This window comes from Panthera leo, chromosome F3 (assembly GCF_018350215.1).
Source record: "Panthera leo isolate Ple1 chromosome F3, P.leo_Ple1_pat1.1, whole genome shotgun sequence".
Taxonomy (NCBI): domain Eukaryota; kingdom Metazoa; phylum Chordata; class Mammalia; order Carnivora; family Felidae; genus Panthera; species Panthera leo.
The window spans coordinates 68,842,187-68,865,713 of NC_056696.1; the positions used below are offsets into that span (position 1 = coordinate 68,842,187).

At 46.4% G+C, this 23,527-nt stretch overlaps 2 protein-coding genes across 19 annotated transcripts in view; both read left to right on the forward strand.

Annotated features, from left to right (window-relative positions):
• The window catches only part of TPM3 (tropomyosin 3), a 28,345-nt gene extending 15,486 nt beyond the window's left edge, over positions 1-12,859 (forward strand). For 4 of the 14 annotated variants that reach the window (XM_042925412.1, XM_042925415.1, XM_042925427.1 and 1 more), the window contains 3 exons: positions 835-897; positions 1,067-1,136; positions 11,505-12,859. In XM_042925412.1, coding sequence (XP_042781346.1) covers positions 835-897; positions 1,067-1,136; positions 11,505-11,587 — 216 coding nt within the window. In that variant the 3' untranslated portion in view covers positions 11,588-12,859. The other 10 variants (XM_042925422.1, XM_042925426.1, XM_042925420.1 and 7 more) reach the window with 6 other exon arrangements.
• A 963-nt stretch (positions 12,860-13,822) lies between these two features.
• The window catches only part of NUP210L (nucleoporin 210 like), an 86,067-nt gene continuing 76,362 nt past the window's right edge, over positions 13,823-23,527 (forward strand). For 4 of the 5 annotated variants that reach the window (XM_042925404.1, XM_042925408.1, XM_042925406.1 and 1 more), the window contains exons 1-2: positions 13,823-14,046; positions 15,180-15,316. In XM_042925404.1, coding sequence (XP_042781338.1) covers positions 13,847-14,046; positions 15,180-15,316 — 337 coding nt within the window. In that variant the 5' untranslated portion in view covers positions 13,823-13,846. Of the gene's footprint in view, positions 14,047-14,363; positions 14,454-15,179; positions 15,317-23,527 lie in introns of those variants that run through there. The other variant, XM_042925409.1, reaches the window with a different exon arrangement.

Sequence of the window (23,527 nt, forward strand, 5' to 3'; positions counted from 1 at the left end):
TTTATTCTCGCCTTCTTCCCCTTTCCTCTCCTGCGGTATGTAAAACATTCACAGTAAGTGTTCTGAGCTGGAGGAGGAGCTGAAGAATGTCACCAACAACCTCAAGTCTCTTGAGGCTCAGGCGGAGAAGGTAGGGGCTGGTTGTGACAGTGACAGGCTCTGGGGCCTGGGCCCACCCAGCCCTGCCCTTGATGAGAGACTGGAGAAACCCAGTCCTTACATAATCTAGTGAGGCATCCTCGTCATCCATATCCCGGGATTAATGCTAATTCCCGTGTGCTCTCGTTGCTTTAGTTCAGATCACTTCGTGGTCTCAGGTGCTTGGGGGTCATGTTCTGCTCAGGCTGATACTGATGTGCTAAATAGCAGTAGTCATGGGTCCCCAGAAGTTTTCTAGCAGACCAGTGGGGGCAGCAAATAGCAGATCCGAGACCCAATAAGCGAGCAAGACAGAGGACTCGTCTTTAGTGTCACATGGGACTGTTTCGGCCGTGTGGCTGGCCTTGGGGTGTTGCTGTACCTCCTCGTCAAGCAGGAGGAAGGAAAAATTACCTCGTTGGGTTGATCGGAGTAAGGTCAAAGCTTAGGTCCGTTTTAAAGGTAAAAAATCCAGAGGATTCTAATTTGAGGGTATCAAGGCCTTAAGGATGTTGACTTGTGGATTTTAATGATCTCTTGTCCAGAAATGGGCCTTGCTCTTTTCTCGCGGGCCAACCACACATTAAAATCTGAGAGGATTTCACTGGAAGAGGGAATGTGGTGGCAGATGGGGTGGTAGGATTGTCTGTGTGAGTACGTTCTACTCTGAAACTCGCATTCCAACTTCTCTTACAGTACTCTCAAAAGGAAGACAAATACGAAGAAGAGATAAAGATTCTTACGGATAAACTCAAGGAGGTGAGCTGAGGGAATTCTAGGGAAGGAATGAAAATATTGAGAGGTGTATGAGGCCCTAACTTGGACTTAGACGAGCTGGCTGTGATTGTGAAGGGTGTGCAAGTAGAAGGTGGAGACACAGAACTCTTCTTGCTCATCTCTGACTCCGTCTGCTGTCCCATTTCCCCAGGCGGAGACCCGTGCTGAGTTTGCCGAGAGGTCAGTGGCCAAGCTGGAGAAGACGATTGATGACTTGGAAGGTATGGAGCCTGGGAGCGGGATCAGAGCTACAGAGGAAGACCTTGCCCGTTGACCGCTTCCCTCCTTCCCCGTGCACCAAAGGGAGTCGGCGGGGACCTGGCACACGTCCCGTGCCCTGTCCTGTGCCACAGCTGGGTGAAACGGGTCAAGACCCGGAATTGGAGTTTTACACATACACCCTCTTCCTTTTGGTCAGACTTTATCTAGTATTCTGGAATTGGCATCCTTCTCTTGGAGGAGACTGGTCATGGCTGCATTTACCTCCAATTGGCTGGTCTGAAATGGTGGTCTCTGGGGTGAGATGGTGGCCATACTTTGATGGCAGTGAGAGCACGTATTACCCCACGGCTGCATTCGGCCATCCTGTTCATCGCTTCAGCTGCGGGCGACCTCTCCAAGAGACACGGCTGTGGGATGTCCATGTCCCAGAGCTGGCCAGTCCGAGGGGCTTTCTAAATGCACTTTGTCCCCACGTTTTGGCGGCCGTGTGCACTGTGAGAAAGGACGCCGTGCTTTGAGAACTCTGACATAAGCTCTGGGTGGCACACCATTCTCTTACCTGGGGAGGGTTTGGGGGAGCAGCCTGCAGAGCAGAGGGGCCAAGAATACTGGTCTTGATCGGTAGATAGAGAAGAAGTGTCTGGATCTTAATGTGTGCTTTCTCCTTTCTCTGTTTTCATCAAATTAAGTGTTATCCCTGCTGGCAATTGGATTAGCTGGGTGGGAGTGGTAGCTGCTTGAGTGCATTTGGTAGCAAGAACGTCTAGTCACTGCCGTGCCTGGGTTCTCCGCCTTGACTGCAGTGGACTAGAGGCGGCAAGAAGCCCAGTGGTCTGGGTGGGGGGCAGAGGATCTGAAAATGGCCTGTTGTGGCCGCCAGGGTGGATGTCCTCCTAACCTGTGGTATTAGACCCACGGTCACACTTCTCCTAATTTCTAATGATTCCCTCTCTTCATTTGCTTCTGATACCTTTCACTCTGTCCCCTGGTTCCTCCCTGTGTTCCTGTGCCTGTCCAGATGAGCTCTATGCCCAGAAACTGAAGTACAAGGCCATTAGCGAGGAGCTGGACCACGCCCTCAATGACATGACCTCTATGTAACTATCTGACAGCAGAGCGGGGCTGGGGCCTTGGCTCGTGGGTGGTTGGGGCTCCAGGCTGTGCATAGTGTGCTTTGGTTTTATCCTCTGGAAACGGGGGTCTTCACTCTATCTTTAAACTATTGGTGCTGGTTACTTGTTGGCAAAAGCTGGGGTGGCATTTAATATTGAATCAGTTGTAGCACCCTGATCGATGTGTGATTTTTTTTTTTAAGTATATTTTTGTTCATAGTCCCTTCATTATATCCATGATTTTTTTCTATTTGCTTCTCAAATTTAGTCTTCTCAGAGGGGACACCGCTGAAGGTAGAACTATGTCATCAGATAACTAAGAACGTAGGGCCCAGAGAGCCAGTGGCTTGGGCCCTAACGTTGATTGCATGACAAAATTCAGATCTCCTGTGTGTATGTAATTTGTGCCTGGTATTGAACTTCAGGAGAAACACCCATGATTGGAAATCTCAAATTCAGCAAAGAATTAAGCCGACTCCCAGAGCAAGCCAGGCGGTAAAAAGCACCAAGAAGAGTTACTGGGGACTTCATCCGTTTGCTGTGGACCCCTGACCCTTGATGCTAATCCACCTCTTTGTATCTGTCCTACTAACCCTGAGAAGAAGCCAAATGACTCAGGCTGTGCTATCTGGCTGTCTTTTCTCCTTCCTACTGCCTTCTCTTCCCTTTTCTCCCAAATCGCTGTGTGATTGATGCTAGTCCTTCTTACCTAGAGTCTCCTTACTTTTTCATACAGATAACCATCACCGTTTCTGCTCTGTTCTGGATCTGCCCCCTTTCCTCGGGGAACCCAGCGCCCCACTCTCGCTCTGGATTCCATTTGGGTCGGCCTGGCTGGTCCCCAAGGCATTAGGATGTAGGGGGGGCACAAAGCAACTTATGTATTCTTCCACCCACTCCCCCCCCAAATTAAAATGTTAAGCTGCTGGAAGCCTCCTGCCACCCTGCATTTGTGTCACTGACAAAGCTGCTGCTGTCCCTGAGGAGGAGCCTTGGGGGTGTGATGTGGGGAATAGCTATTGTAGGCTCTCTCTCCTCTGACTTATATAATCAAAGCCACTTTTGTGTGTGTCTATTCTTTCTTGACATTTAAGCTCAAGTGATTGGAGTCTGTCGGAGTGGTGGGCTAGCAGAGGTTCCGGGCGGGGCGTGTGTAGGCCGCGGGAGGTCTTTCACCTCCATTGCTTGGAGGCTCCCATCCTTTTCAGTTAGCTCCTCCTCCTCCTCCCATAGGGTCCCAGTGCCTCCCGATACGCTTTCTTGGCCCTTTGTTCAGTGGCTCACATGGTGCATCTTCAGAACACCTGATGGTCTCAAATGTGTTACCACCAAACTTGACTTATTAGGTCATCCCAAGTCACAGAGAAATCCATAGAATTTTCAGCCGTTCTGTTTGTTCGTTCAAACCCTTCTAACACTCGAGGTATACTGCCGTTTGCCTGCCGGCATGTGGTAGTGGGACATGAGACGCGATCAACGGTTGCGATTGGGAAAACTAAACAACCAGTCATCCATGTTTCAAATGGTTTATTACATACATAAGAATGGTAAATTTCTGTTAGTAAAACCGTTCCTGGTTTACGTTGTGGAATTACACGACAACTTTTTGCAGACTCCTCTTCCAGTTTGCACAGCCGCGATGGCTCAGCCTGGGTAGTGCAGCAGGCAGCTGTACTTACCTAAGCACCTGAGTGGCGTCCACTTAGCACCTCGGTTTCTCAGCAGATTATATATTTAAAACTTGCTTTTCTTTTGGCCAGTTAGAGCCCGGGGCAGAGGTTTTCCCTAATCTAAAACTTCCGGTTGTATTGAATTCAGGTTTCTTTCTGTTCATACCATTTTTTCTTGCTACACAGCCTTTGGGATTAAGGTAGAGATTGATTGATTCAGCTAACGCTTAACTGGTGTCTTTTAGGCACAAAGAATTACGGCGGGACAGAAATAATCAAAGATGGAGGCACCATCCCCATTTTTAGGTTGCCCAGAATCTAGTAGGGAGAGAACATAAATGAAGCTACAGGTGATCTGTGGCTTAGCCACAAATACCAAACTGTGGGAATTCAGAGGGGACGGGTTGGTTCCAGTGGGATGGTTAGGAGAGACTCACAGAACGAGGCACATAGTAGGTACTTAATAAACATGCTAAAACTTGCTTTTTCATTTCTACCGGGTTCTAAAAAATTGGATTCCTGACAAACAGATTTGATTGAGGGATAGTGAATATTGAGCATTTGGGTCAAGGACCAGCGGAGGAGTAGAGGCATAGATAGAGACAGGAAGGACGTAGCTGTAGAGGTAGATGTAGACAGTAGAGGCAGGCGTGTGCAGGACTCAGGTGTGGAGTTTTAGTTTGTAGGCGACGGGGATGCCACCGGGGGTTTCGAACAAAGATACGTTCTGATCTGAGTAGCAAAGGAGAAGAACTGATTCTGCAGCTGAGTCAGTGTTTCACAAGGAGAGCAGATTATCAAAGTGGCCCATTAAGACGGTGATTCCCAAATTTCAGTCACTTGCATGCTACTTGGTGGCTTTTGCCATATTCCTGTGCTCCCTACGTTATTTCTTCCTTCATATTTACTCGTTTTCAAATTTGTCTTTACATAATTCTAATTTGAAACCAAAGGTTTGATGTGTGCTAGTGATTTTTCCTGATGCACATTAAAGCAACACAGCAAATACGTTTTTTTCATTTTTTTTTTTTTTTTAAACGTTTATTTACTTTTGAGACAGAGCATGAACGGGGGAGGGTCAGAGAGAGAGAGGGAGACACAGAATCTGAAACAGGCTCCAGGCTCTGAGCTGTCAGCACAGAGCCCGACGCGGGGCTCGAACTCACGAGCCGTGAGATCACAACCTGAGCCGAAGTCGGACGCTTAACCGACTGAGCCACCCAGGCGCCCCGCAAATAATGTTTTTAAAATTTTTTTAATGTTTATTCATTTTTGAGAGGGGGGGAGGGGCAGAGAGAGGGGGAGACACAGAATTAGAAGCAGGCTCCAGGCTCTGAGCCGTCAGCACACAGCCCGATGCAGGGCTCGAACCCACGAGAGATCGTGACCTGAGCTGAAGTCGGACGCTTAACCACCTGAGCCACCCAGGCGCCCCGCAAATACGTTTTTTTGAAGTTCACAAGTATAAGCTTCCAGAGACCTCCTGACCTAGCACCAGCAGCGAGTATGCTCCCTAGTTGGAGAACAACTAGGGTAGGTTATTTCGGTTTTCCCAGAGAGAACCCTCCATACAGAGGCGGCGCTATGAGCGGCACTCAGCGTGAGGAGGAAAAGTCAACACTGACTGCTTTCGAGCCTAGGAACGTGGTGGCATTAAACATGTAGAGAGGTCACCTGGGCCTGGTTTGAAGAAGAAAGAGAAGGTAGAAGAGAACAGAAGTCTGAGAAACTGGCAGGCATCCAGCTGAAGACAGAGTTCGGGGGTTGAGGGGACAAACGGACGTGAGAGAGACTTGGAACTCCATAAAGGGTGGCAGGCAGTTTAGAGCAGGAAAGCACGTCAGAATCCTGAAAGACCGCTGCACGTGTAAAAAGGAGAACGCAGCAGACAGGAAGCCCTGTGCAGAGGAGGAATGTAAGTGGAACTGGGTGGAGGGAGGACGCAGGACAAGGTGTGGTGATCATATAAACATTTACGGCTGGATAATTGCCGGAGCGTCTCCACTCCAACAGGTTGTGAAGGAGGAGAACTCGAGACGAGATGCTGTCATTGATACTTTATTAATTTGAGGGTGCGTTTTGAGCATTAAGGTCAAGGAGCAGAAGAGTGAACTAGTGGAAAGAAAGTAAAGGCAAGAAATTGAGCCTAGAGCAGTGATGTCCAGTACAGCAGCCGCCTAGCCACATACAGAGCCTGCTGAGCGCTCAAAACGTGGCTTATGTGATTGAGCTAAAATTCTGATGTTATGTGCTTTTGGTTCATCTAAATACAATTAGCCACATGTGGCTAGCGACTGCCTGCTGTGTTGGATAGTACGATTCTAGGTGTTTTAGTTTTGGGGCAGAAAGAGTTGACGCAGAGAAAGGCTTCTTACAAAAGAGAGAGGTATGTGAGAATAGATAGATGTTCGGAAAAAAGTGAGGTCTTTTACTTCCGGTCGCCTGTCTCTCTCCCTGGGCATGACTGGTGTGAGGGAGGACGGAGCCAGCAGAGCAGAGTGAAATTTGAAACAGTGTGTGGTGCTCAATTCAGTCTTCCATTTAATACAGAAGCCATCCTGTTACTGGGGCCTGGACTGGCTATGGAAATGGGGTCAAGAAGCCGCGTTGGTAATCCCAGAGCAAAGCTCTTGATCTCTTTAACTTTTCCCTCTTAATTCTTTTTTCTTTTTTTAAGTTTATTTATTTATTTTAAGAGTGAGAGAGAGAGAGCGCGCGCGCGTGCACGTGCGTGAGCAGGGGAGAGGGAGAGAGAATCCCAAGCTGGCTCCATCTGTGCCGAGCCCAAGACCAGGCTCAAACTCATGAACTGTGAGATCGTGACCTGAGCTGAAATCCAGTTGGATGCATAACCAGCTGAACCACCCAGGGGCTCCCCATCTTAATTTCTAAGGTTGAATCACAGGCTGGTGGGTTAGAGTCCTTTTCTACCCTTCCTTACCCTTGTTCGGATGAGGCATGACACGCGGTTCAGGAGCGTTCGCTGTCCTGTGGTTTTGGGCAGCCTCGTCTTAGCCCTGCTCAATCTCTTTCTTTCTCTATGGTACTGCTTGACCACTCCCCAGCTTTAATATTAGGGAGAAGTTAAAAAAAAAAAAAAAGCAAAATCTGTTCTTTCTCATCTCTTGAACTGTGAGGCTTTAAAGCAGGTATTGTTCCCTGAAGCATCCCCACTCCCCTTTCCTGTTACAGAATGAAATGGCCCTGATTCAGACCAGTGAGGCCTAGGGATGTGTAGCATCCATGGGATTGTTCCCTAATTAACTGGACGTGGCTAAAAGGAACATCAGACCAAATGGATTCTGTGGCTTGCCTTTTTTGTTTGTTTTATTTTGCTGTATCAGGGAACCAAGAACTTTAATGAGCTGGTGTCTGATCCTGAAGTTTTAATCACTAGAGATTGCAGAGTTAGAACCCTTATTACTGTTACTGAGTTCAAGCCGAGAGCATGACCACACTTATTTTCTGGCCTCATACAGTTCTTAGGGGACTATGTGCTCTAGAGCTTAATCAGGCAAGAAAATGCTTCCACTTCTCTCTCTCTTTACTTCTTCCCTACATGGAACAAAACCCTCATTGACCAGGCCGTTGTGAGGGATAAGATTCTGATAATACCCTTCTTCCCCAAGACAGGAGTGGCAGTCACACTGTCTTGGATGTGGTTGCTCCTGAGGAGTCAGGTGGTACTCCTGCCACAGAAAGCTTAAGAAATGAGAGTTCAGGGGCATCTGGGGGGCTCAGTTGGTTGTGCGTCTAACTTCAGCTCAGGTCACGATCTCACGGTTTGTGAGTTCTAGCCCCGCGTCAGGCTCTGTCCTGAGAACTCAGAGTCTGGAGCTTGCTTCAGATTCTGTGTCTCCCTCTCTCTCTGCCCCTCTCCTGCTCACGCTCTCACTCTCTCTCAAAAATAAACATTTAAAAAAAGAAAAATAAGAGTTCAATAGAAATTTGAACCCCTGCGTTTGTCAGAGAAGCCCCAGTGAATAAGACAGGTGCGGTTGTAGACCTCACGGAGTTTCTGGGCTAGTGTGGTGGTTCTCAACGGTGGATAATTCTGGGATGTACAGAACAGTCCCACTTAGTGCTGTCTCCTGCCCAACATGTGTGTGCAGCGTCCTCTAGTTACTGCCCCCATACATTTCCAAATTTCTTTCCAAGGGGAGAGAAGGGGCAATAATTGTATACGTATAAGAACCACTGCTTTAACGAGACGTGCAATTCTAAATGTTCGCTCCAGTTCTGCCTTTTAGTACAACTATTATTTTGGTTATTCCCTCCCAGCATCATTTTGTGTGTATATGTATGTTTTCTGTTTTGATGGTGTTCATAAAGTGGCAAATCTTATTGGGACCATACTGGCCGTCATCTTCCAGGTAGAACTGGAGAAAACCTGCCCGGAGGGCAGCGTGCCAAAGCACTGCACCTTGACCGTGGGCACAGTCAGCCCACAGATGCAATTGATTTTAAGACAGAAGAGGGGCGCCTGGGTGGCTCAGTTGGTTAAGCGGCCGACTTCGGCCCAGGTCACGATCTCGCGGTCCGTGAGTTCGAGCTCCGCGTCGGGCTCTGTGCTGACAGCTCAGAGCCCGGAGCCTGTTTCAGATTCTGTGTCTCCCTCTCTCTGACCCTCCCCCGTTCATGCTTTGTCTCTCTCTGTCTCAAAAATAAACGTTAAAAAAAAAAAAAAAAAAGACAGAAGAGTATGTCTTGGGCTTGCTTCAGCGGCACATAACACTAACGTTGGAAAGGTGGAAGAGGGTGGGTCTTTATACTGAGGTCCTGAGACCATTTTGGAACAGACTGAAAACACTGGAAGAAACTTATTTGTGAACTTGAGAAACTGGTACTAGTAGACCAGGAAGGTCTGTCCCTAAGTTCCCATCACGCCCGTGCTCGTCTGATGGATTTGGTTTCTCCCTGCCCCCTCTTTAAGGTGTGCTGCAGGGGGGAACATTCAGCTACAGTCAGTGTTTTGAGCACTTAACTATTTATATCGGGAATGCTTTTGGTTCTGAGAAACAGCTTAACTGTAGCTTAAATAAATATGGGACTGGCTTTTTTTCTCCTGCAACAAGTCAGATTTGAGCAGCTGTGGCCGGGGGTAACTGTGTTTCTCTGACTCTCTTGGCCCTCTTGTAAGTTTGAAATCTGCAACTCTCATCCTCACATCCGTGTTCAAGGCAAGAAAGAAAGCTAGTTTCCCCAGAAGCTTTCCAGCAGATTACCCCTATATCTCATTGGCCAGAACTGGATCCCTAACAGCAAGGGAGGCTGGAAAAGGGAACAGGATAATCTCAGTTCACCTTCCCTGGAGCTAGACACACTGCTGACCCCAACGGGATTGAGTTCTTTTAAAATTTTTTGTTTTTGTTTATTTTGGAGAGAGACAGAACGCAAGAGAGGGAGAGGCAGAGAGAGAGGGAGACAGAATCCAAAGCAGGCTCCAGGCTCCAGGCTCTGAGCTGTCAGCACAGAGCCTGACATGGGGCTCGAACCTAGGAACCGCGAGATCGTGACCTGAGCCGAAGTCAGATGCTCAACCGACTAGGCCACCCAGTCGCCCCAAATGTCCTTTTTTTGAAGAAATTTTTAAAATATTTATTTTTGAGAGAGAGAGAGAGAGAATAAGGGGGGGGAGGGGCAGAGAGAGAGAGGGAGACACAGAATCTGCAGGAGGCTCCAAGCTCTGAGCTGTCAGCACAGAACCCGATGGGGGACTCGAACCCACGAACTGTGAGATCATGACCGGAGCCGAAGTCGGACGCTCAACTGAGTGAGCCACCCAGGCGCCCCCGGATTGGGTTCTTTTAGAAAAGGGGAGGTGGGGTTTTGATTGGATAGGCTCCTATGCTGGGTTTACCTCTGAGCGCCTATAACAAGAAGCATGAGGGAGTAGGATTGAATGGATGTAGGGATATTGATCCCAATTTATCATTCACAATGCTGGATCGAATGCTTTTACAGAAAAATGTACCAACTTTTTACCTGAGTTCCTTTCAAACCCTGAATGTTGTAAATATAATTCTTGTAAGCCAGCTGTGCTCCTGCCTTTGCCCTGGGTCCCTCGTCTGTTTTTCAACCCAAGGAGTAAATACCTTTGTGAAATAGATAGATTTTTCCTTCTTAAAGCGTTGTCCTTGCGACTTGTGAGCTTGGATTATTTTATTCCTCTGTTGGTCCTCGCACTGCCTGCCTGCGTCCCACTGCCCTGGGTCTGAGTCCTCCTCGCATCCACAGATGCTTGTGATGTGTACCAGCTAGTCCGAGGTTTCAGGATTTATTTCTGGTATTCCACTAACACCCTTTTTCTCTTTCTCCTCCTGTTTCCTCTTCTCTTGTTTCCTCGCCTCTCTGTTGCTGCTGCAGAGCGCCTCTACAGCCAACTTGAGCGAAACCGAGTGCTCTCTAGCGAGCTGAAGCTAACGCTGCATGATCTGTGTGGCTGATGGGCAGGGCTCCCTCTGCCCGTTAAGCTGAGCTTACGGCTCACACCACTGACCTGGACCCCAGCAAAAAGCTGATTGTTTTTTTGAAAGGCAGTTTTGCCCTAAGCAAATTGCTTTTTAATTGGGGCAGTGAGAGTATTCCTGACTTCCCCACCGCTGTGTAGTGAGAACAGTTGATAGTGTTTCCATCCCTTTTCAAGAGATAATGGATGAAGGAGGGAGGAGCCCGCGAGAACAGAGCAAGGGAACCTGGGAGAGTTTTCTGGTTTCCACCCTTACTTGCTGCTCTTTCCCTGTGTGCCGACTGTAAGCTGTGTTCCCCTTGGCATGGATGTTTTCTAACAATAAAAGGACTGATTGGACAAGATGTCGTGATTGCTTCATCTGCAGGCCCAGAGACGGGCCCTTCTGAGCCGGTGGACAGAAGGGGAGGGAGAGGAAGGGGTGCGGGCCATCAACAGATCTGTGGTTTTGCTTGCTAGGTGTTCAGCTGCTGCTTTTTTTTCCTGACGTTTTCCTTCTTGTTTCTTTTTGCTGGTTTTATGCTTAATTGTAAGTAGCTGTCGGAAGCTAGTTGTGAGCCGTAGCTCTCCACAAACCTCCGTTGAGGTTTGCTTACGTTTGGTAGTGTTCTTGGCTTCAGGGGCTCTGTGATAGGCTCTGGGGGTCTTTCATTCATCCCACCAGTTGTTCCTCTCCTTTCCATTTTGGAGGAAGCTTGTAGCGCATGAAGATCTTGTATTCTCAGGGTGAGACTCTGATGTTTTTACTGGTGGAAACATGCCCGGAACCATGCAAATAAGTACCATCCTACGGGCAAAGCCCCGAAGAAAGAATGGCTGATGCTTAAGGCTGCCTCCTTCGGGGACTGCAAACTGAAAGCCTTGGTGGGTGTGGCTATGGGAGGAAATGACTGATAGGTCCCCAGCCCCTTCCCCCAGAGGTATAGCCACACCTGCAACTCCAGGGGGCTCGCCAGAGTCCCCGCAGAAGTGGGTGGCGCAGTGGCTCAGGCCTGGCGCCGGGAAGGCGGTGCTTTGGTAGTCTGCAGCCTTCCTGCAGCAGGAGCGATTCTCACGGTGGGCAGACCTTGACCTTTACTTCTAGTTCTAGTAACGTCTCTCCTTTACACCCATTAGATAAGCTGAAATGCACCAAAGAGGAGCACCTCTGTACACAAAGGATGCTGGACCAGACTCTGCTTGACCTGAATGAGATGTAGAGCACCCCAGTCCCGCCCTGCCGCTGCTCCTCCCCCTGACCCTGACTCCGCCTGAGGCCAGCCTGCCCGAAGCTGGCCTGGAAACTGAGGGCTGATCTTTAACTGGAAGTCCGCTTTCTCCTTTTTGCCGCCTCTCCCACCCCAACCCCTGTATCTTTTTCGCCAAACTGTCTCTGCCTCTCCCCTGAGATTCCAGTTGGGCTTGAGGCCGAGCACCTTTGGGAACAACGTTTAAGGGAATGTGAGCACAATGCAAAGTGTCTTTACAAGCATGTTGTGATGTACACATTTTGTAATTACCTTTTTTTGTTGTTGCTGTAGCGACCCATTTGTAAAACATTCCTAATAATTCCACAGTTCTGAAGCAGCAGTCTTAGTCCTTCCTCACTTGGAAGGTTTGGAAAGTTAACTTTTCAGCCTAACGCACACTGCTCTCTCTGCAGAGGAGGGAGAGCGGCAAGGCCTGCCTGCCTACTGAGGGCCAGAGCCCCGAAAGGTACCCACTCTGGGAAGCTTCGTTGCTCTGTCCAAAGTACCGGCCAAATTAGAAAGGTGATTCCAGGAGGAGTTAGCCAAAAAAGTGTGGCTCAGGGTTTCAGCTTTAAGGTATCTTTGAGCAACTTTAATTTCTTTTCATCAGAAGTGACCAAACAAATTAAGGTGTGAGACCTCTGTCTGAGACCAAATCCTTGTCCTATCCTCACCCCTCTCTCTCCTAACCGCTCACAGAATGGATCATGTCCCCTTTATGTTGAGGTGACCACTTATTTGCTCTCCTGCCTCCTTGAAAGAAGAAAAGAAAATTACGTGTTTGCCACTGATTTAGCCACATGAAACAAACTTATCTCGTCACCCTTCTCTGGGACTGAAGCTGCTGTCTCTAAAAGTGCCACGTCATTGTGCTTTGTGTTAGTGCTGGAGAAATCTTGAATAGCTTACGTACAAAACCGTTTTTAAATTTTATATTATTTTGAAACTTTGCTTCTTTAGGGTTGGGGCACCTTGGCCACTCTGTCAGGCTGAGAACTGTACAGTCTGTGGGCTGACGGTGTGCTGATCTTTTAAAAGTTTCTTTCCCTGCCCAATCCCCCCTTTTGGTGAGGTTTCTGTGAGGTCTGTTAGGTGTGCATCCGGCAGCTTCTTGGCTTACAATGCACTGTCCTTTGGTGTGCTCTCTCCGGGGCCGACTGAGAGAAAGAAACCAATAGTGCAACTGTTTTGATACTGAAAATTGACAACTGTCTTTTTGAAATAAAGAACCAGTCCCTCCAATTCTCAGACCTCCTTGACTTTTATTTACTAATCCAAATGCGCTTTCTCCACAGGAACTATGAGGTTTGAGGTAAAAATCAGATCTTTGTGGGTGGTGGCAACAGGATCTCATAGAGAACACACGCTTTGGAAGCAGACCACCAAAACTGGATTCGAAACTCAGCTCAGATTCTTACTTCTATGTACTGATAGAAATAAGTTGTAAAATAGAGATAATGTGTATTATCAGGGTAAATGTGAACATCAGAAATAATAGTTATATGCAAGGCCTCTTCTAGGTTACTTAAGTTAGCACTGGCGCATTCAGGGCTTTTCCTTCACAACTGTGCTGGTTCCAAACCACGGATTTATTAGGCTCGGTGCTCCTTAAATCACTTCAACACTGTTCACACGCTGCCCTGTGACAGCCTTTGAGCCGGTAGTCCGTCGGGTATTTGGAGAGCACAGGTTAGTTTAACCAGGAGTGTTTGCTCAGAGACCGGCTGTGCACGTGGACGACCTGAGCCTTGTGGTCGCCGGGGTCTGGCATTTACTGCACTCTGGCCTTGAGGCTGGACACGAGTCCGACTCCTAGTAAAAAAGACACAGCTCCCTTGACAAAGTCAGCTGTTTATGCCAGAGACTGCAAATTTTTTTCCATTTATAGGCACCGACCAATGCTACCTGGAAATTACGGCCAAAAAAAACCCACCAAAACTTTTTTCTGCTAGGAGCCGAACACAAGGTAGGCAACGGAAGACATTAAACTGGGAGAAGTTAGCCCTTCCTCGACATTTTGCTCCTTTCTTTGCGGCCAAAATTTAGGGAACTTGCCCCCCCGAGCACGTGGCAGGCTTCCCGCCTCCCGTTGCCACGTGCCCCTCCCTAGCGCTCCCACAATTCCCGGCCGGGAGGAGGCACCGCCCCCTGTGGCGTCGCGCCCGCGGATTGGCCGGCGCCGGCGGGCCGCGGCCTCAGTCGAGCTGAGGCGCGGAAGCGGCGGTCGCCATGACGGACTCCGGGGCCTCGAGGCCCCGACGGAGCCGGCCGTTTGTCGGCCGGCCCACGCCCCGCGTCGCGCTGCTGCTTCAGTGTCTGCTTGGGACCCTGGCCAACAAGCTCAACGTGCCGCAGGTGTTGCTCCCCTTCGGCCGGGAGCCGGGCCGCGTGCCCTTCCTGCTGGAGGCGCAGCGGGGCTGCTACACCTGGTGAGGGGGTGCGCGGGCTTCCTGTGGGGGCCCTGCCGCCGGGCCCGGGGACGACTTCCTGGGAGCGGGGCGCCTTTGGTGGGGGGGCCCCGGCCACTCGCCCCGGGCGGCTCTCGCTCCGCGAGGGATCCCCGTGCGCCACTGCGTTACTGTGTTCCGCGCCGGCAGAAGGGGGAACTTGGGGGACGGGAGGAGGGCCCCGCTGGGTGGCCAGGACCGCCCCCTGTGCGACGGCGTGTTTCAGGGGCGACTGCCGCGCGGGGGCTGGGCGGCCGCGACGTCGCCGGGTGCGAGAGCCTCGCGGACGTGTCCGGGCGCCGCTGCGGCCTGAGCGGCGCCGGGGTCTGCGCCGTGGACGCCGCTCACCTCCCGCTCGGCGGCCCGGGGCCTTCGCGGCCTCGTCCAGGGTGAGGCAGGGAAGCTCGGCATCAGCGCCCCAAGAGGAGGTTTCTGGGTCTTGGCTTCGTTGGGTTTCGTTTCGTTTCGTTTTTTGTTGCTGTTGTTGGAGTTGGACTCCGACCTCCTCAGTTAGGCGGCCTTTCTACCTCAGCAGCCCGTTTACATTGGACCGAAACACGTTGCTCAGAGCAGGAGAAATCTCCGCCTTTCCTTATTGGGCACACATCAGTGTGTTTACAGACCGGGGGGACACTATGGCAATCTTCTTTTATTTTGTTTTTAAATTTCATTTAGAGAGAGACAGCGGGGGAGGGGAGAGAGTGGGGGAGACACTGAGAGACGGAGAGAGAAGGTCTCAAGCAGGCTCCACACTGTCAGTGCAGAGTTCGTGGCAAGGCGAGAAACCCATGAACCTGGGGTCGTGACCTGTCCCCAGATCAAGAGTCGGGGGCCCAACTGACTGAGCCACCCAGGCGCCCCTGTAACAATCTTATTTGAAATATTGACGGAGGAACATAATACTTGTATAACTTTGCACAGGGGATCTTTGGGGAAGGTTCTCATCAGTCTCTCACTGAAATCTTGTGTCTCTGAACACGGTTCCTATTTTAAAGTGTCATTTACATGCACCTGATTAAACGTGACATGGGAAAACTGTAAGAATCTGTGTTCTGCTAAAAGTTCATTTTAACCCACATTCTTATCTCCAACCCTGAAGTATTTTATTCTGGCAGGCATTCTACCCATCATGACGCAGTAACCGTTGAGCCTTTATATGAAAATGGCACCTTATGTTCCCAAAAAGCTGTGCTCGTTGCTGAATCTTCCCAACCGATACGCCTCAGCAGTATTATTCTTGCTCGAGAGATAGGTACGTTGAGAGAAAACACATTATGAAATTGTTCGTCTGGAGTAGAATAATCTGATATCCTTTATACACGATTAATACAGATGGCGCTTCAAATAGAAAATAGAAAAAAGCATTCTGCAGTGTAAACCCTAATCGTGGCATCCTATTCTGTGACTTTTTTTTTTTTTTTTTTTTTTAATCTAGCACCTGGCATGGTGCCTGATACAGAGTGGAAACCGTAGTTATTTGAATCAATAAAGGAAGGAATTACTAATTGGAACTAGCGTGATTGTGTTAAGGTCTGAGGTGGGTCTTGAATGAGGCAAAAGGTAGTATGAAAACAAGTGCTTCTCAGTGTGGTCTGCGAACCTGTGCCATTGGCATCATCAGTATCGCCTGGAATGTTGTTAGAAGGGTAAGTCCTTGGGGTGCCGGGCTGGTTCAGTCAGTGGAGCGTAGGACTCTTGATCGTGGGTTGTCCCACGATTGATGTAGAGTAGAGATTAGTTAAGAATAAAATCTTAAAAAAAAAAAAAAAAAAAAATGGAGCGTCTGGGTGTCTCAGTCGGTTAAGCGTCCTGCTCTTGGTTTCAGCTCAGGTCATGCTCTCACAGTTTGTGAGTTTGAGCCCCAAGTTGGGCTCTGCGCTGACAGCGTGGAACCTGCTTGGGATTCTCTCTCTCTCTCTCTCTCTCTCTCTCTCTCTCCCCCCCCCTCTCTCTCTCTCTCTCCCCCTCTCTCTCCCCTTCTCTCCCCCTCTCTCTCCCCTTCTCTCCCCCTCTCTCTCCCCTTCTCTCCCCCTCTCTCTCCCTCTCTCCCCCCTCTCCTTCTCCCCCCCCTTCTCCCCCCGTCTCCTTCTCCCCCCTCTCCTTCTCCCCCTCTCTCCCTCTCCCCCTCTCTCCCTCTCCCCCTCTCTCCCTCTCTCTCTCTCTCCTCCCCTGCACGTGCTCGCTCTCTCAAAATACATAAACTTGGAAAAAAAAAAATGAAATCGTTAAAAAAAAGGAAAAGAGGTATAAATTCTTAGACCCCAGTTTAGATCTGCTGAATTAGAATCTCAGGGGTGAACCCAGGGAATTAACAACCTCTCCAGTGATTCTCATGCACACTAAAGTTTGGGAGGCACTGCACCATTCTGTTTTAGACCAGAGCGGCTGGAGAAGTGCTATCTGTACCCCAAATCAAAGCAAGGCTTTTTGCAGCCTAGAGTTTCTGGCACTTCATTGCTATAATGATAGGCCAGAAATATCTGTATAGTTTTAAAGTATTTTGATAAGTGTATGTCTGTACTGTGTTATTAAAGAGAAGTTCACGGGGCGCCTGGGTGGCTCAGTTGGTTAAGCATCCGACTTCGGCTCAGGTCATGATCCCACAGTTCGTGAGTTCGAGCCCCACGTTGAGCTCTGTGCTGACAGCTCAGAGCCTGGAGCCTGCTTCACATTCTGTGTCTCCCTCTCTCTCTGCCCCTTCCCTGCTCATGCTGTGTCTCTCTCTGTCTCAAAAATAAATAAACATTAAAAAAAAAAAAAAGAAGTTCACATCGTTTGGCATATCATATTTCATGTGATTGAAGATGCTGTCTATTAGAAACCTGTTTTTTTAAATATACCACTAAGAAAAACATTGCCAACTAAACCGTGTTTTTCTTCACCTAGAATTTCTACTTTATGCCTGTGGAAGAACTCTGACTGACTTAATTAGATTGTTATTTTTATTATGTATCACTATTATGCCTAATAAAAAGGAAAATATAAATAAAATAGACTGGTTAAAATATTTCTTTTTTTAATAGATTTTTAAAAATGTTTTATTTATTTTTGAGAGAGTGCAAGCAGGGGAGGGGCAGAGAGAGGGGGACAGAGGCTCAGATGCAGGTTCCTCACTGACAGGCTGACAGCAGTGAGCATGAACCTCGAGATATGACCTGAGCCAAAGTCAGATGCTCAACTGACCTAGCCATCCAGGGGCCCCCTGCTTAAGATGTTTCTAAAACTATTTTAACATTTCTGCCTCAGATGTAACACTTTTTGGCCGGATATCTTCAACCTCTGTGTTTGTCCCCACAATATCATCTTCTGTGCCATGAAGACTGCTGGGGATGAAGTATTTCTTAAAAGAATCAATCAAAACCAGTAACACTTAAAAGCTGGGGCACATGACTGGCTCAGTTGGAAGAGCATGCAACTCTTTTTTTTTTTTTTCCCTTAAGATTTTATTTTTAAGTTATCTCTATACCCAGCATGGGACCGGAACTCGTAACACTGAGTTGCATGCTCCACCAACCGAGCCAGCCAGGTGCCCCAAGAGAGTGTGACTCTTGATCTTGTGGTTGTGAGTTCAAGACCCACATTGGGAGTAGAGATTACTTAAATAAGTAAAACTTTTAAAAAACCCACAACACCTGAAAGCTTTAATATTGGCCTCTTAAGTTAGCTTTGCACTTACATGGAACTGATCTTTTTTTTTTTTTTTTTTTGTCTCCAGTTATGGAAAAGTGCCTAGTACATCTGAGTTACCACCTTTCTTATCCCATCTCCTTAACCAGTTGATTCCCAGGGGATTAAAGAGTGTACTGCCATTGGCACCAGCTTTTCTTCCTACTACTAATACCCATTCTACAAGTTTTGATGAAAACTTTTAATGTTTTCACATAGGGAATCAATGACAACTGTGTCATGACTGTCTGGCTGACAGCAATTATAACATGTCATCAGTTACAAAAATCTCAATTTCAGGGGCACCTGGGTGGCTCAGTCGGTTAAGCGTCTGACTTTGGCTCAGGTCATGATCTCGCGGTCTGTGGGTTCGAGCCCTGCATCGGGCTCTGTGCTGACAGCTCAGAGCCTGGAACCTGTTTCAGATTCTGTGTCTCCCTCTTTCTCTGACCCTCCCCTGTTCATGCTCTCTCTCTGTCTCAAAAATAAATAAATGTTAAAAAAATTTTTTTAAAAATCTCAATTTCAGAGATGTTAAAATATCAAAAAAGGAGTGCCTTAGAATCAGTGAAATATGGTTATGAAGATTCTCAAAGATGAGGATCTTTGAGGAATATGTCATGCAAGGCAGCTGCAAATGGATAAAGAAGGATCCCATGGTCAGAAAAGAATTGTTTTGGTCACATAAGCAATTTTTTAAAAAGTTTGTTTATTTATTTTGAGAGAGAGAAAGAGCAAGTGGGGAAGGGGCAGAAAGAGAGGGAGAGAGAGAATACCAAGCAGGCTCCGCACCACCAGTGCAGAGCCCAACATGGGGCTTGAACTCACGAACCATGAGATCATGACCTGAGCTGAAGTCAGACACTTAACCAACTGAGCCACTCAGGTGACCCTTACATAAGCAATTTTTAATGTCATTACTCTTAACTCTGTGAATTCATTCTGATATCAAAAGATTCGTTTACACAGTTGCTAGGAAAAATGTCAAATCTGGCTCTCACCTTAATTTTATCTGACTTGTATATATCCCAAAGTTAAGTATCTTTTAAATCAGTTTTCCCAAATTTGATATTAGTACAGTTGTGTACATAGATGACAAAATGCTCAACGATAAATGCTATTCTCAGTGTCCTACCAGGTACGTTCTCCTGTGAGAGGAAAAGAGCACTCTGAATGGGGGAGGCAGAAGAAGGAGAGGACATTGTGGAAGAAAAGTATATGCCTAAGAGAGATTGTTCATTCATGTTTAGGTGCTTAGAATTTTATGTTTTTGTTGACACTGTAGTAAAGCAAATTAGTGGCTAGGACAGAGATGATGGGTAGAGGTAAGAGACTTGAGGTGGGTGGGCGTGTTTTATTTGGTAAGAGTGCTAGATTTCTTTTGATTTTTGTTCTGTTTTGACTGGGTGCTACCTCCATTTGGTAAAACCTTCAAAGAATATACAAAGTTATATAGTGAAAAGTAAGCCTCTGATGTCATTTGTTCAAGAGGCAGCCACTTTTCTGTATCCTTCAGAGGCCGTCTGAATATATGAATATGCCATTTTCTCGTGGGAAATCTAGATTTTTAACCTTAGGTAAAGGACAACTAGAGGAGTTTGAAGATGAAGGCATGATTTTAGCTTACTTGGAGGATAAAGAAAGGGTCAGACAACTGGATGATTTTGGTGTGGGTAGAGAATATAGGGTGAGCAGTACTTTTTGTGCTATGCTCAGCGTGTTGGTATTCTGTAAACTAATCAACTTACTAGTTGATTAGTTGCTGCAGTGGATTATAATTGTATAATCAAGAGGAATTGATTGGGGAGCTGGGATGAATATGAAAGTCAAGGCAGGAAATATTTACCGTTTCTGCTCCCTCTTTTTTTTTTTTTTTTTTTTTTAAGTTTATTTATTTTGAGAGAGAGAGAGCACAAGCACAGGAGGAGCAGAGAGAGAGGGAGACAGAGAATCCTAAGCAGACTCCATGCTGTCAGCACAGAGCCTGATGTGAGGCTTGAACTCATGAACTGTGGGATCAGGACCTGAACTAAAAACGAGAGTCAGACGTTTAATCGACTGAGTCACCCAGGTGCCCCAACTCCTTTTTTTGTTCCTGGCTCTGCATCCCTTTGGTTCTTGAATACTGGCTTCATTCTCTTATTTTTTTCTTTCTCCTTCATCTCCCTGGGTCAATTTTTCTTTCTATCTCATTTGTGTTTCTTTCATTATTACCTTACTCCTGTGTGTACCTGAAGTAATATGGACATGTAGATAAGAATATTCATTATATTATCTAAAAAAGTTACTCATTTCTTTTTATATTTAAAAGAGGTAAGTTGAAGGTATGATATTTCTCTTAATCTCTCTAAATTTATCCATAAATCATACAGGGTAATTTCTTTTTCTTTATGGTCAGTGGCCAGGTATTGAAAAGCTTTCTCCTATAGAAGTAGTCAGATGGGTAGTCATTGTGTGCATAAGGCCTTTCATATATTTTATGTACGGTCACACTGCTTTGGACCTACCATTTCCCTACGTATTTCTCCACGGAAGAAAAGTATTTAATTACACATTTAATTAGTGCTAGATTATGCAGTGCTTAATTATCTAATGTATATTACCTAAGGTCACCTTCTTTCCTTTGCTGTCCTTGGAACACTTCCTTAATGGTGTGTTTTTACCAGCAGATCCCATGACGTTTCTGCTTTGATCATAGGTCCCATATCTTGGTCTTCAATTCTTTTAACATCAGATCTTTTCAATTAAATATTAGGTAAAAGATTAATCAATTAAGTTTTTAAAAATAATTTTAGTTTATTTATTTAGTTAAACTTTTCTTAATGTTTATTCATTTTTGAGAGAGAATGCGAGTGGGTTAGGGGCAGAGAGAGAGGGAGACACAGAATCCGAAGCAGGCTCCAGGCTCCAAGCTGTCAGCACAGAACCCGACGTGGGGCTCGAACTCAGGAGTTTTGACATCATGACCTGAGCCGAAGTCGGACGCTCAACCGACTGAGCCACCCAGGTGCACCCCAGTTTTAGTTTATTTTTAAATGTCTGCTTATTTATTTTAAGAGAGAGACAGAGAGTGTGAGTGGGAGAGGGGCAGGGAGAGAGAATCCCAAGCAGGTTCCACACTCAGGGCAGAGCCCAACTATGGGGCTCAGTGCCACAAACCATGACATCATGAGCTGAAATCAAGAGTGGGACACTCAACTGACTGAGCCACCGAGAGCACCCGTAAAATAATTTTAGATTTATAGAATCCATGCAAAGATGTACAAAGAGTTCCTCTATACCCTTCACCCAGTTTTCTTTTTTTTTTTTTTAATTTTTTTTTTCAACGTTTTTTATTTATTTTTGGGACAGAGAGAGACAGAGCATGAACGGGGGAGGGGCAGAGAGAGAGGGAGACACAGAATCGGAAACGGGCTCCAGGCTCCGAGCCATCAGCCCAGAGCCTGACGCGGGGCTCGAACTCACGGACCGCGAGATCGTGACCTGGCTGAAGTCGGACGCTTAACCGACTGCGCCACCCAGGCGCCCCAGTTTTCTTTAATGTTCTATGTAATGTACTTTTTTTGCTCTAGGATTTAAGACACCACATTACTAAACTAAGTTGTCATGTTTCCTTTGTCTCCTGTGACCTGTGATAGTTTCTCATACTTTCTTTGTCTTTCATGACATTGGCACTTTTAAAGAGTATTAGGTATTTTGTAGAATGTCTTTCAGTTTGGATTTATTTGATGTTTTTTTCATGATTAGATTGGCTTATAGATTTTTAGGAGGAAAACAACAGAAGCAAAGAGCCCTTCCAATGCATTATGTCAGGGTGTACATGGTATCAACATGATTTATCACTAGTGATATTAAGCTTGATCACTTGATTAAAGGTAGTGCCTGTCAGATTTCTCCACTGTAAAGTTACAATAAGTAACTTTCCATATGCTATTCATTAAAAATCATCACTAAGTTTGGTCCACATTCAAAAGAAAAGAAATTAAGCTTCACCTCCTAGAGGGAGGAGTGTCAAAGAATTTGTGGAAGTTATTAAAACCACCATAGTAACTAATAAATACTTGAGAGAAGCTTTGATATATCTTGTTTGTTTTTAAAGTTTCACGCATTAATTTATTTTTTAAAAAGTTTTTTTAACATTTTTTTTTTTTTTTTAGAATTTATTTTTTTTTTATTTATTTTTGGGACAGAGAGAGACAGAGCATGAACGGGGGAGGGGCAGAGAGAGAGGGAGACACAGAACCGGAAACAGGCTCCAGGCTCCGAGCCATCAGCCCAGAGCCCGACGCGGGGCTCAAACTCACGGACCGCGAGATCGTGACCTGGCTGAAGTCGGACGCTTAACCGACTGCGCCACCCAGGCGCCCCTTTAACATTTATTTTTGAGAGAGAGACGTGGGGCCCGAACTCACGAACTTTGAGATATGACCTGAGCCAAAGTCAGATGCTTAATCAAATGAACTTTATTTATTTATTTTGAGAGAGAGCGAGCGCACAGTGGGAGAAGAGCAGAGAGAGAAAGGGAGAGAGAGAATCCCACGCAGGCCTGTGATGTCAGCTCGGAGCCTGATGTGGGACTTGAACTCACGAACTATGAGATCATGACCTGAGCCAAAGTCAGATGCTTAACCAACTGAGCCACCCAGGCACCCCTGATGGGGATTTTCTATTTCCCTCATCCTTTCCACACTTTAATAGCATTCTTCTGTAAGGAAAATAACCTACATCTTACAAACGAGTTCCCATTCGTTCATTCATTATTTATATAAGTATTGACTCATGGAAATTTATTTTTGGTTTATAATCCAATATTATCATAATTTATTTTGTTACTTCTTTTTCTGGCTTTGGCCACTGGGAACTCTGTCAGATTGACTCCAATGTCCTTTGGGCTTGCCCAATCTTAATTAAATAATTAGTTTTAGTACTTCCTTACTTTTTAGCACCATAAGATGAGCCAGGCTCATCTTGTATTTTCCCTGACCAGCCATTTCCTGAGGAAGTTCTGGTTCTTTTTGTTAGAGAATTGTATTTAGAAACCAAGATCTCGGTGCTAATGTACTGGTTGCTACTGTAGTGTCATAGTTTCTAAACCCTCTCAGGGGACAGTGCTAGGAAATATATGTATATACACTAACCCACATATATACATAGATCTGTTTACTTCTGTATCCATTTATCTGCATATAAACTCAAACGTGAGTTATTGATATCTTTGGTTCTAATCCTGTACCACAGCATAATTTCTTTGCTAGTGAGAAACCTGCCACTCACTATCTACAGTATATTTACTTATTTACTGAACTTCGGTGTAAATATAAAGTAGTTTTGGTGTGATTAAATCAAGTTTTGTATTTCTCATGAAAGGAAGGCTAGCTTTGCCTGAAGTAGCATATTTTGATGCTCCTGGGGCTGTTTTGAAGGGCACTTGCCTGTGTTACCTAAGAAACATTTCCCTTTGATTTAAAAATTCCGTAAAAGCAGATCCACAACTAGGGACAGAGTTTACCCGTGATGTCCGTTGGTAATTTTGGGTATTGCAGTGGTAGTTACTTTGCTTTTTGTTTCTTGTAGATAAAGCCGAAACTAAAAATGTAGAGTTAAAGCAGCAGAATGAGGGAGCTATGTAGGCAGTTCTCTAACACATGGTAAATATGAGAGGTGGGAATATTGTTAAAAGATCGTACAAAATAATTTTTGTTTCATTCTCAATTCATTCTGTACTGTTTCTATTCGTGTTTCTGAATTTCATTATGGCTATATTGACTGGAACTGTGGTTGGGTCTAATACATTGTT